Raw genomic sequence first — 14851 nt, 5'->3', positions numbered from 1 at the left:
TGTGCACCATTGTTTTCTTAATCCAACAGGTTGCTTATTCATATACACAACCCTTCCTCTTTCCATACTTAGCGCTTGATGCCCGCGCACGACGTCAAGGTCAGAAAAATGCGCTTACTTTGACATCACTGACCTAATCCTACTGATGTTTAAATGTAACATTTCCCGTTAATACTGAGACCTTTGATCTCTCATTTTCAGGGACGCTTACTGCGTAGTGGTCCTTTTCATCGCTCTGGTAGGCAGTGCAGTCTGTGTACCACATCACGGCCATAGAACGAGGGGCCTACGCCATATGCAGCACAAGGAAGAAATTGCAGAAACAGACTACGATTTGGAAGAAGATATGGAAATGACAGCTCAGGTAGAGAATGAACAAACATTTGGGGGCTCACAACTTTGTACAGTAATATCCAAGTATGTTTTTGTGTCTCACATTTAATTATAATGATGATCCTATATAGCAGTAGGGTTGGCTTGTACAGTAGTAGCAAAAAAAAGTACCGACCCTTGTAGCTGATTTCAGAGTCACAAATTCAAATTTTGCTAGTCACAAAATACATCTTGTATAATTAATTGTAACTTACTTACTTACTTACAAATGGCTTTTAAGGAACCCGAAGGTTCATTGCCGCCCTCACATAAGCCCGCCATCGGTCCCTATCCTGTGCAAGATTAATCCAGTCTCTATCATCATACCCCACCTCCCTCAAATCCATTTTAATATTATCCTCCCATCTACGTCTCGGTCTCCCTAAAGGTCTTTTTCCCTCCGGTCTCCCAACTAACACTCTATATGCATTTCTGGATTCACCCATACGTGCTACATACCCTGCCCATCTCAAACGTCTGGATTTTAAGTTCCTAATAATGTTAGGTGAAGAATACAATGCGTGCAGTTCTGTGTTGTGTAACTTTCTCCATTCTCCTGTAACTTCATCCCGCTTAGCCCCAAATATTTTCCTAAGCACCTTATTCTCAAACACCCTTAATCTATGTTCCACTCTCAGAGTGAGAGTCCAAGTTTCACAACCATACAGAAGAACCGGTAATATAAACTGTTTTATAAATTCTAACTTTCAGATTTTTGGACAGCAGACTGGATGATAAGAGTTTCTCAACCGAATAATAACACGCATTTCCCATATTTATTCTGCGTTTAATTTCCTCCCGAGTGTCATTTATATTTGTTACTGCTGCTCCAAGATATTTGAATTTTTCCACCTCTTCGAAGGATAAATCTCCAATTTTTATATTTCCATTTCGTACAATATTCTGGTCACGAATTAATTGTAACAATGAAAGTTATTGCATTTATTCGATTCTTACCGTCTTTTGTTTCCTTCAGTGCCTCAAACTTACAGACGAAAAAACTTTGAGAGTTTTATTTTCATCTGGCATCAATATTACATTTCTACCCCTATTCGGCAAAGATAGCTGCGTATTTTTACATTAAATAACAGTACATATACTATCCATATTTAAATTATTAGAGTTTGACATAATACACAGCACAGGATTCTTTTGTATCAGCTACAAGGGTCGGTCCGGTTTTTTTTTTGCCACTTCTGTACTTTAAATTCATAAAAGAATGCACTAGAATCGACCGATTTGAAAAAGGAGATAAAATAATAACTAAATTCACTTATATTCATTGTATAACCGCGGATGCTGGCACAAATTTTACTTACTTACTTACTTACTTACTTATTGGTTTTTAAGGAACCCGGAGGTTCATTGCCGCCCTCACATAAGCCCGCCATTGATCCCTATCCTGAGCAAGATTAATCCAGTCTCTACCATCATATCCCACCTCCCTCAAATCAATTTTAATATTATCTTCCCATCTACGTCTCGGCCTCCCCATCACCGTAAAAAACAGCTTGTTACGAATCCTTCAAATAAGCCTCGGCACAAATTTTACCAATAATAAATAAAAATTACCAAATCAAATTCCCATAAATTTACAAAACTTATTACTGCGAATGAACAAAAATTAAATAATCATTAAGACAAAAATATCATTCAAACTTCCAAAATTATCTTATTCTTATAAGGACCTAGAACCTGATATAGATAAAAAAACTACTCTAATAGTTGAAACTTCAACTTCAAGGATTTAGGCGTTAGACCTGTTTCCACATAAAGAAAACTGCCATCTGGTTATGGGGAGTTCTTCCTTCGGATTTATAATTTAATGAAATTTTGAAGTAAAATAGAAAGATTCATGTCGTTATTGTAAAAGAAATTTACCGCTGTATGAAAGTTCTCCAGACAAAATTTGTATGGCCAAATCTCGTGCTCTTTAATTCAATTCAATTCAATTCAATTTATTTGGCCATTAGACATACAGTTTTAGGCTTCGTCAGAATACATTGAAAAACATATAAATACATTTAAAAAAACACTAATAAAAGACACAGTAAAATTTAAATAATACAATGAAAACCTGAAGTAACTTGAAACTTTTAGATTAAAGAAAACTAACTAAATTGGAATTAAACTTATTTATTAAAATGCAATTTCATACAAATTTGTGTTGAAAAACTCAGCAACAGAATAAAAAGGATTATTTAATAACTAATTATAAAGTCTAGTTTTGAAGCTATTGATTGGTAATTTATAATATTGACTTGGGGGCTTATTATATAATTTCATCCCCATAATTAAAAAGTTTGTGTTGCTCTTGTGTAATCTACAATATGGAATATTAATTTGTTCACTATTTCTAATTTCATGATCATGTATATTGGCCACTAATGAGGAATTGTCGATATTTGGTCGAGTGTAAAGTACTAGATCATATATATACAAATTTATGATTGTTAAAATCTGTGATTGTCTGAAAAGTGGCCGACAATGTTCCAGATAGTTTGATTTACATAAAATTCTAATGGCTTTCTTTTGTAAAATCAACACGCTTCGGTTCCATTTCCCCAGAAAATTAGGGCATATCGGATTATCGACTGAAAGAAAGAAAAATAGGCACATCTTAAATAAGATTTCTATTTAACATAAACGGGTGGATCCTGTGCAATTGGGGTAGGTACTAGTAATTTTATTGTGCCTACGTTTGCCTCAACATTCCACAACATTCGAACACCCTGTATGCATGAGTTAACGCGATGCACACAGGTGGCTTCCGTCCTGTTGCTTGTCACTGCCGAATTATTAGTTGCATGCATGTTGTTACAACTGTAAGGTAAATATTTACAGAATTACAGCTCTGTTTTGATTTAATGTTTATTTGGTGAAGAGGATTCAATTTATGTACGTTAAAGGCGCCCACAAATCAGTTCGTTTGTCGAACACTGTGCGCATGCTCGAAATAAATAAATTGCGATTGTGAAGAGACAAATTATGTAGGGGGCATCGCTGAGCCCTCACCCCGTCCGTTTGTCCGGGCACACCTGGGTCGAATCCCTGTATGGGTAAAATACATCCATTATAGCCTACGTGCAATGAAGATATGAGAGGATAGCTGCGAAAGTTACGGTTTGTTAGTAAGCTATCTTCTTACGGTTCACGATTCAGTGAATCCGAGATCGATGACTTGTATGAAAGCGAAGAATTATTTCCATCTCGTGTGTATCCGTCGTGTGAACATATGGCCAAATATCTTTCTGATATAAATGTCTATTATTGGTCGGCTGGTTTAACAAAACTGTAAACAGTAATACGATGAAAGAGTAATGGAACGGAGAAAAATTCTCTCCGGCGCCAGGATTTGAACCCGGGTTTTCAGCTCTACGTGCTGATGCTTTATCCACTAAGCCACACCGGATACCCACCCCGGCGTCGGAAAGAATCGTCTCAGATTAAGGTCCAACTCTTGGGTTCCCTCTAGTGGCCGCCCTCTGCACTACGTCATAGATGTCTATGAACGTAGGACTGAAGTCCACACATGTGCTGAGGTGCACTCGTTATGAGTGACTAGTTGGCCGGGATCCGACGGAATAAGCGCCGTCTAAGCCGGTGTGGCTTAGTGGATAAAGCATCAACACGTAGAGCTGAAAACCCGGGTTGAAATCCCGGCGCCGGAGAGAATTTTTCTCCATTCCATTACTCTTTCATCGTATGATGACGTAGAATATCTGCATGGAAATATGATATGTACTTCGGTACATTAAAATAATATATGATATGCGTAAATCACTTCGTGATTTAAGACGGCGCTTATTCCGTCGGATCTCGGCCAACTAGTCACTCATAACGAGAGCACCTCAGCACGTGTGGACTTCAGTCCTACGTTCTTAGACATCTATGACGTAGTGCAGAGGGCGGCCACTAGAGGGAACCCAAGAGTTGGAACGTAATCTGAGACGATTTTGTCCGACGCCGGGGTGGCTATCCGGTGTGGCTTAGTGGATAAAGCATCAGCACGTAGAGCTGAAAACCCGGGTTCAAATCCCGGCGCCGGAGAGAATTTTTCTCCGTTCCATTACTCTTTCATCGTATGATGACGCAGAATATCTGCATGGAAATATGATAAGTACTTCGGTACATTAAAATAATATATGTAAACAGTAAGTTGTAATGTAATAAGACATTGAATTTTTAGGCTCGTTTAGTGTAGACTGAAACATACGTTCTTTAACCTCTTCCTTTACTATATATTTTACCAATTTTGTGAAAAAAAGAATCATATTTTTGTATAGACGTCATTTAATATTACAGAATCACTGTACATCACTAATTTTCTTACATACCTAAAAATCACTATGAAATAGACACCTGAATTATTATCCCGAGTTATCTCGTGTACCTTGATTCCACCTCTGGTAGTTGTCCCACTTTGATTTTCTCCTGAACTATTTACCAACTTATGTTTTTTTTATGGATTAATTTATGAGGTACAATACCAGTGCTGTTATCAAGGCGTTAAATGTTGCTTGTCGTGTGATAGACTCGAAAGCAGGGTATTAACGCACAGTGGCACATTGCATTCCGGACAGTAGTATCTGCTCTTGTGTTGAATTATTTTGTATTTTGAGTCTCTCGCAATACTACATATGAAATCCTGTCTGGTTGGGTTGTTCTTCTTCAAAGTTCGTGGAATAACTTCTGGAAAATATCTACCTGTAAGCCGAAGTGGGTTGGGTGATTTTCCTGGCCATCCTGCCTTGAGTGATAGGACATTCGGGGTGTACTTTTCGAAAATCTTACGAATTACCACCATTCGATAGTCAAAGGGTGTCTCCTGCCTTCAGATATCGTATACCAAACGTAGGAATCCCACCACCCGATGTAGCAATATCACTAACTTCTGTAGCCATCTAGTCAGGAAAAGGTTAATGAAAGGATGGAAACGTATATATTCGGGATAATAATCCTTAGCAGCGAAAATGGGATTCACACGAGTTAACTCAGGTTAATAAATTTTGACGGAAGTTAGCAACCCGAGTTAACTCGGATTAATCAGGGAAGTGGTTAATGCACCTAATTTTAGGCAGTATCATCGCTCGAGAGCTCGTATTGCATACATTTAAGGATTTTTATATAAAATTGTTGCAACCTATCCTATTAGAGCCTAAAAACTGAGGTCAGAACATAATAGTGGAACCTTCATGTTGGAGATGGTAATTCCCAGCACAAGGTGCAATGCTCTAAAATGTAAAATGTGTGAACACATGGCCAAAAAGTCCTACTTATATAAACGTCTAGTATTGGTCGGCTTGTTTAACAAAACTGTAAACAATAGCTAAAGTTGTAACATAATAAGACCTCGGATTTTTAGGCTTGTTTAGCGTACGCTGGAAACATATGTTCTTCAGTGCACCTAGTTTTAGACAATATCATCGCTCGAGAGTTTCTCGTGTTGCATACATTTAAGGATTATTATATAAAATTGTTGCAACCTATCCTATTCGAGCCTAAAATCCTAGCGCAAGGTAGAACACTCTAAAATTTGCTAAACACAATAATCATTAAAGAACGAAAATTCAGAAAATTTTCCCAGGTGTTTTTCCGAAAAAAAAATTCCGTTTCACCAAATTGCTGTTTTCCTCGATCTCTTTCTCACAGCCTCAAGAACTCTTCGTGTATTGCTCATTCACTACTCTCATTAGCCATCAGCTTACTAGACGGAAGTCGTAAGACGTTTAGCCTTTGGTGGCTATGTCAGTACTGACAAAACAAGCGCCATTATCACGTTTGTTTTGCCATTCCACTATTACTGATTAAAAAAACAATCGTGGCCAAATATAATTCCTGAGAACTTTACTAATCTAATAAACAACTCTATTTTCTTCACAATTTGGATCGAAAATAAATAATCATTGATAATAATTATTGTTGTTATGATAATCATTTTTGTGGTTCCGATAAGATAAAATTCACAGTTATTTATTCACATATGTGTACATTAAGCAATCCCGTCTAAAAACTTATCAACCTTCTTCTTCTGCCTCACACGGATTTAGGCTTTTGGTCTTGTTCCAGCCTCAATTCTGTCTCATTCTAAGGCGTTACACCTCTCTTCTTCCCGATGGTCTATGGTTTAAGGCTACTTTTGGTATTATTGATCCATCCATCCTCTCAAAATGATCTTTCCATTTTCGTCTGTATTGTAACGTTTTATCATTAATTTTAAATATGTTTAAATCATTATTTATATCGTCATTACGAATTTATCTTTCAGCAGCCTTTTACAGATCGTAGAAATTTCATTTCCGTTGTTTCGATATGCTTTAAATCTTTTTGTCTGATTGTCAATGATTCACATCCGTAAAGAGGGGAGGGGACCGCCATCACCTTATAGAACTTTAATTGTGTGTCCTTTCGTGTTTTTTTAGCGTTCGTTTAATCGTTCCACATATCATTTTATATCGATGTAGTTCAGTCTCTATCTCTTTATCATAGTTTAATATCATAATCTAAATACGTAGTTAAAATGTCTTACCTGTTATAAAATTTAATTTTCTGTTACAATTTTTGCACGTAATGGGTGTTTCCCTTGGAATACCATGGTCTTCGTTTTATTAACTGTTATATTTAAGTTTAATAAAATATAATATTTATTTGATAAACGTTTCCTTCTATTTATTGTTCGGTATCTTCAGGTCATATAATTTATTACATGTTAAAATTTCAGGTTACATAGCAATTTAGCTTTAAAAGTACATGATGTAAGTTAGTATTATTGTTCAGTAGTTATTTTGCACATTATTATTATTATTATTATTATTATTATTATTATTATTATTAGATAAGTATAATTTCATTATACAATATTTATAGATTTATATAAGCCTAAAGAGGGGAACAACAAATACATGAAAATGTTTGTCAAACAAATATTACATTTTATTGATAAAGTATACGAAATTGGTAAATTGTAGTTACTGCTGACTGAGAAAAATATTATTGATATGCCCTGTGGTTCGTGATTCTCCGCTTCCTTTAGGATCTGTGAAATTCTCAATTTATTTTTTACACTAAATCGTAGAAAATTAAGAAATCAAAAGAACTGCTTGACAAGGGAAACATTTTCAGGAAAATTTATAAGTAGGCTATATCGCTACAATATTATAAAACTTAAGAATATAAAAAAATGCGTAATAAAGGAAATGTTTTCAGGGAAGTTTGTAATTTTATTAGTACAATAGATTATAAAACTTTGAAAAATAAATAAGATTAAAATAATAATTGTTTATGGGAAAAATTTTCATCACTAGGTGGAAGCCTAAAATCTTGTAGTATTATGTTATTTTATTGTGATTTAGTGACATATTTGTGTAATTTTTTCTTACTCTGCTGGTATATTATACATCCAGCTCGATGTACCGTTTCCAATCCAAACCCCGTTCAGCCTGTCGTTCCCAAAGCCGACCACCCACCTCAGTCTGGCGCAGACTTGCTTTCCACGCCTCCGCACGGAGTCTTTGGGCGCTGGTGTCACTCCTGCTTTTTAAAACCCGATTATTAACAGTTTGAGAGAGCTCGACACGCCCACGCCATTCATTATGCATGGAAGAGCCGCTAGTAGTGCGTCTGCTAGGCTTCGGGACTTTCCAGCATTATTCGAGACGAAACATTAACCATGTCGCGCAGGGAATTCACAGTTGTCTGTCTACATGTCTCTCTGCACATACATCTTAGCGTTCCACCGACTTTCTGTCTGCATATCTGTCTGTCCGTCCATCTATTTGTCTGAGTTTATCTTATCGGTCAGTTTAAAGAATATGATTTTTGTGATTATATTCGTGCGTTAACTTACTTTACTAATATGATATGATATGATATGATATTTGTCAGTGAACTTTACAATTCACAGTTATGGTAGACCTTCACATTTCTGTTTTTCGATCCACCATCCCTTTAATACATATAACTCTTTTCTATTAATGTATTCTTTGCCGAGTATTTCTTGATTACTTTCTAATGTTCTGTTATAACTGAATTGCTATATGTTCTTCCCTCTCTATCCTCTTCTATTCTCTCCCTCCTACCTAGACTGTCTCCCTTCCATTTCTCGCTCAACTATTAAATATTGCATATTCCTTCCTTAATAATTTGCGTTATTTATTTATTTTCTTCTCTCCCCTCAAATCCTACCTACTCTTAATCATTGTTTTCCCGCTATTTTCTCCTACATTACTTGCTGACTTTTCCGTTTACTCTATTTTACAACACTTACATCACTTATTTTTTTTCTATCCTCTGTTTATTTACATATTTATCTCTTTCTTTTCGCTTCACTCCTAAATTTCCTATTTTATTATCTCTTTCCATATATTTATTTCTATAATACTCCTACAGTTATAGTACCCTTGATACTACTCCCAACCCATAACATTGAAAAACATGAAATATCTAATTCACTTAATTACACTTGCAATTTCTCTCTCATTCCACTTCACATTTGTTCAGATGTTTTTTTCACTTTAATTATCTTGTATTCATTGTTTGATAGTCTGTCTTATTACACTCTTACCCTATCTTCTTACACTTAACACTTTCTTCTCTGTTCCTTTTCTTACACTTTTGCCACCCCTAAATTTCTTGCACTCACTTTTTAGCACTCTTCTTCTCCGCTAATAACCTCTCCAAAGCCCTATCTATTCTGTCCTCACAATCACTAATATCTGGTAGTCGCTTCATTCCTTCACTCGTTCTTCTCATGTCTTCTCTTGCATTTCCTCCTTTAGGCCCGTAACACACTTGCAGAGTTTTCGCCAGCGAGAAATGTGTTGCGAGAAAATTAAAAAATTGATAACATGGATTCAAATGGACGTCCACACACTGGAAGAGATTCTCGTTCGAGGCAAAAACCTCGCGCGAGTTTCTCGCTGGAATCGGTAGTTCAGCGAATTTTCTTGACGCATTTATCAAAGATGTTTGACATTTATACTCTTTATGACGATTGAATGTAGAAAAAGATATCACAGGTGGCGATGAATTGTATTGTTTTTATTTGAAAATGAGGAAAGATGGCTGATAATTGCAGTCAGAAACTTATTGAACTTGTACGATGTCACCCGTAGGCCTATTTATAGGATATGCGGTATGAACTATAAAAACACGAAACTTAAAGAAGAAATCTGAAGACAAATATCAGATTATCTGAAAATAAATAGGGCTATATTTTATTTTGATGAAATTTAATAATATTAATTAAACATTTGAAATAATGTATCTGTATGTCTTAACAGTTTACATAATTTTAATCAGAACGTAGCAAAGAATCCTCTATCATATAATGAATGGCAAAAACTGTGTTCCATTCAACCTGAAATAATGCCTAAACGTATCATCATTCAAATCGAAACCAGTGTCCAAAACTCGTCCTTATTTTCGTAAGATACCATGTGATTTTCAGATATTTCTGGCTTTAATTTTAGATCTACTTTGTCTTTTCATTAACAAAATATGTTCATGTAACTCCATTTCCTCATCATCTGAATACTCAGATTCAACATAACGTTCGTACGTAATTTGTAAAGTACGACAATACACTTACAGCTTATATATTTAAGTACGACAATATACTTAAATACATAACCTATAATATTTCCCCCAACGAGTCATTACTATAATCAGAAAAATGCTTTCTGCATGAAGGCAGTGCATAGATGATCATAGCGAGATGTGATCTGTGATAGCGAGAACTCGCCAAGTGTGTGGAGGAAGGCTCTTCGCCTCTTTCTCGCAACACATTTCTCGCTAGCGAAAACTCTGCAAGTGTGTTACGGGCCTTAGTCTTGTCTATGCTCCTGACCTCAGACACTTCCAGCTGTTTCCCTAATCCTTCGTCCGCAGTATTTTGTATCTGCTTCACGTTTTGTTTTCCTCCTTGATTTATTCTGGTCAGCTGTTCCGTACTCGAAGTAGGACTTTACTAACATGTCTACATGCCGGCTGTGCCCACTATTTACTGCATGGAACGGTAATATCATTAATTTCAAGGGGTTATTCTTTGAGATATTTCAAACAAAAAGTTTAATACCATTTTTCCGTTTTTTACTTCCTTTTCGAGATAAAAACTGTTTCATATGAAATATTCCATTGTGAGTTTTGGGAAAGCCATTGATTTAATTCTCAATCTGATCAGTCTTATAATAAATGAATGAAATAATTTCAGTTTTTTTCCCCTTTAAATAAACAGAAATTTGATCCGAACAAATGTAACTTTTCGTTCTGTAAAGAAATTTTAAAATGCTACATTTAGTCGGATCAAAATTCTGCACATTTAAAGGACGAAAATAAAATTCTTTCAATAATTTATTATCATAACACACTGCCCCCTGAAATTAACTGAGCATATTGGGAATTAAATCAATGGCTTTCCCGAAACACGCTATGAAATGTTTCACATAAATCAGTTTTTATCTCGAAAGGAAAACTCTTTTGTTTGAAATATCTCAAAGAATACATTTACTTACATACTTAAAAATGGCTTTAAAGAAACTCCCAGGTTCATTGCCGCCCTCACATAAGCCCGCCATCGGTCCCTATCCTGTGCAAGATTAATTCAGTCTCTATCATAATTTCCCATCTCCCTCAAATCCATTTTAATATTATTCTCCCACCTACGTCTCGGCCTCCCCAAAGGTATTTTTCCCTCCTGCCTCCCAAGTAACACTTTATATGCATTTCTGGATTTGCCCATAAGTGCTACATGCCCTGCCCATCTAAAACGTCTGGATTTAATGTTTCTAATTATGTCAGGTTAAGAATATAATGCGTGCAGTTCTGCGTTATGTAACTTTCTCCATTCTCCTGTAACTTCATCCCTCTTAGCCCCAAATATTTTCCAAAAAACCTCATTTTCAAACACCCTTAACCTCTGTTCCTCTCTCAAAGTGAGAGTCCAAGTTTCACAACCATAAAGAACAACCGGTAATATAACTGTTTTATAAATTCTAACTTTCAGAGTTTTGACAGCAGACTAGATGACAAAAGCTTCTCAACCGAATAATAACACGCATTTCCCGCATATATTCTGCGTTTAATTTCCTCCCGAGTGTCATTTATATTTGTTACTGTTGCTGCAAGATACTTGAATTTTTCCACTTCTTCGAAGGTTAAATCTCCAATTTTTGTATTTCCATTTCGTACAATATTTTGGTCACGAGACAGAATATCCACTTGGAATTAATGACATGACAGTTCACCCTATATAGTTAATTACAACTAAAGGAGGTCTAAGCCTATATTAAAACACATATATTTGTTAGTAAATGTTAACATTTGGTATTTATTATGATTGAACATATGTATAGATACATTCATTCATGGTTTTCTTCCCAAGGGGAAGATTGGAGAATGTTGGGCAATGAAAGACGTAAATGCCCAAGATATAAATAGTATGGATGAAGAGAATGAGGACAACGAAAAGTAAGATACAAATTGAATAATGTTGACTAGAATACTAAGACTTGATGGGAAGAGAACAACAGGAGGAATGTAACGAAACAAAGAGAGAATGAAAGAATATGAAGCGAAGAAAAGAGAATGAGTGAAATGTAGAGGGGGCATTAAGAAGAAGATAGGATGATATAAGAGAAGAGGAAGAAAATAAAGGACAAAGAAGATGTAAAAAATAGGAAATGAAAAGGGGGAGAAAAAATACAAATGTTAGTGAAAAAGAAAGACTCAAGAAATGAGAATTGAGAAGGAAGAAAAGGATGACGGAGAATGAAGAGAAGAAGGGAACAGGAAAGTCAGATGAACGACAGGTACTGTAATATGAAAAATGTATGAAGAAAAATGTATAGCCTATGAGACATCGTAAAATACGACAAAAATAAGGACGGAAAAGAAATAGATAAAGGCGGACAAAACAGATTGAAAAAATAGGAAGAAGCAAGGAAATGGAGAAAGAGGGAACGAAAGAACAAACTAGGCTAAATAGAGCATATCTGAGGAGAGTAAGATCATAAGGGGACGATAAAAACGAAAGAGGGAGACTAAGAAGCAGATGGGAAGGGGAGGCAACGGGAGAAGGACGAAGCAAAAGACTGGCGGTGAGAAAGGAGGAGAATGTGCATTTTAACAGATCTTAAGTAAAAAAAAAAAAAAATACGTATATTGTTAGCATTGAAGAGTGTCTGGCAGGTTTCTGCTCTTCTTTACTCACTTTGTTGGACGTCTCTGTCGACTTCTTCCCCATCACTCTAATGAACTAAAGGGGCGTCATCCCCCTCTGTACACACGACGGCTGCATCTTCTCACGCTTGTTTATTATTGTTTAATTACATGTATGACCCTACGTCCACTATAGAGCATAAAGGACTCAAAGAATTGCTATAGAGTTGGCGCCTACATACGAGAGGACAACATGCAACACACCATCAAAAACTACACGCGTATCTATCTGTCTGTCTGTCCGTCCGTCCTTCCTCCGTCCATCCATCCATCCATCCGCCTGCCTGCCTGCCTGCCTGCCTGCCTGCCTGCCTGTCTATTTATCTATCTATCTATCTATCTATCTATCTATCTATCTATCTATCTATCTATCTATCTATCTGTCTGTCTGTCTGTCTGTCTGTCTGTCTGTCTGTCTGTCTGTCTGTCTGTCCGTCCGTCCGTCCGTCCGTCCGTCCGTCCGTCCATCCATCCATCTATATCTGTCTGTCTGTCTATCTATCTATCTATCTGCCTGCCTGCCTGCCTGCCTGCCTGCCTATCTATCTATCTATCTATCTATCTATCTATCTATCTATCTATCTATCTATCTATCTATCTATCTATCTGTCTGTCTGTCTGTCTGTCTGTCTGTCTGTCTGTCTGTCTGTCTGTCTGTCTGTCTGTCTGTCTGTCTGTCTGTCTGTCTGTCTGGCTGTCTGTCTGTCTGTCTGTCTGTCTGTCTGTCTATCTATCTATCTATCTATCTATCTATCTATCTATCTATCTATCTATCTATCTATCTATCTATCTATCTATCTATCTATCTATCTATCTATCTATCTATCTATCTATCCATCGATCCATCCATCCATCCATCCATCCATCTAATCTGTCTGTCTGTCGATCCATCTATCCATCCATCTATCTATCTAACCTGTCTGTCTGTCGATCCATCTATCCATCCATCCATCCATCCATCCATCCATCCATCCATCCATCTATCTGTCTATAATTTTGTCTAATTTTTTCTTAAGCTGGCTAATACTGTGTAATCTTGTCCTATATTGTCTAATTTTGTTTTATATTGCCTTAGCTTCCTTAATTCTGCCTAATCTTGTCTAATTCGTAAATGGTAATAAATATTATTTTATTATGATATACCGAAGTACATATGATATTTCCGTGCAGGAATTCTGGTTATCATATGATGAAGAATCGGTGGCTTAATGGATAGAGCATTAGCAGGTAGAGCTGAAAACCCGGGTTCGAATCCCGGTGCCGGAGAGAATTTTTCTCCGCTCCACCGATCCTTCATCAAATATGATTATGTTAAGATGTCAGACCTGAAGAATCCAAATATGGAAATGTTAATTATAGTGTCATTTAAATAAAAGAGTCCTTGGTATTCCTTTTATAGAAAAAAAAACATGTTAATTAAAAATATTTCATCTTCTCCCCTTAGAACTTTTGTATAAAGAGTTTCTTTATACAATTAAAAATAGGAAAGCTACAAGCAGAATTCCATATTCTTCACTAACGTTGTATTTAAATTTACTCACAATCTGGAGCACTCTGTGTAATTACAGTAGCCATATAATTCGGGGACTAACCTTTACTTTTCGTTTCTGACGTCTCAGGTTAAGAGTTGAAGGACATTGCAGTTGCAACTTCTTTTGTTTTGTTTTCTTCACGTCTGTTACCATGGTGACTGACCTCAGTGGCTTTGTCTGCTGTCATTTTTGTATAGCATTGTAATTTTACTTTGTAATTTTCAAGTGTGGATCGCATTTGCAGCGGGCGTGTGGATTCTCTGATGAAGCAATTTTGCAAGGCGAAGTGTCGGCAGTCTGTTATTTTATCTGCTTGCGAATTCTGTTGTGCGCAATTAACTCATCCCGTTATTACGAGGGCGTTTGTCGCTTCAAGTTTTAATAGGAAATTGTTCCTGTCGCAGCTTATCCATTTGCACGATTCTCACAGATTTTTGGTGGGCAAAGAGTAACGAGCAGACTTTCTCCAAGCACGTTCGTTTTCTTTGCTACTTGTTAAAATAGCGATATACTATCACTACATTATTCCATTTGAATTCTCTCTTTCTTCTGCTTTAGATAGTTCATAATATAATATTTTTCGCTTGTTCATATTTTTCCTGTTTTTATTATTACTTATTTCCTTCCTTCAATTCCCGTTTCTTTAGTTTTACTTACTGTACGTTCATTTGGACGGAGTTACGCAATAATAGACCAAGTGCCAAAAACCTGTTTCGAGATATTGGCCATTG

At 36.3% G+C, this 14851-nt stretch overlaps 1 protein-coding gene across 1 annotated transcript in view; it reads left to right on the top strand.

Moving 5' to 3' along the window:
* The window catches only part of LOC138706534 (uncharacterized), a 112701-nt gene that overhangs the window by 48631 nt on the left and 49219 nt on the right, over positions 1-14851 (top strand). The window contains exon 2 of the mRNA XM_069835932.1: positions 202-364. Within this exon, the coding sequence (XP_069692033.1) occupies positions 202-364 (163 nt within the window). The remainder of the gene's footprint in view (positions 1-201; positions 365-14851) is intronic.

Source organism: Periplaneta americana, chromosome 9 (assembly GCF_040183065.1).
Source record: "Periplaneta americana isolate PAMFEO1 chromosome 9, P.americana_PAMFEO1_priV1, whole genome shotgun sequence".
In the NCBI taxonomy this organism is placed as follows: domain Eukaryota; kingdom Metazoa; phylum Arthropoda; class Insecta; order Blattodea; family Blattidae; genus Periplaneta; species Periplaneta americana.
This window is presented reverse-complemented; position numbering and strand designations above follow the sequence as displayed.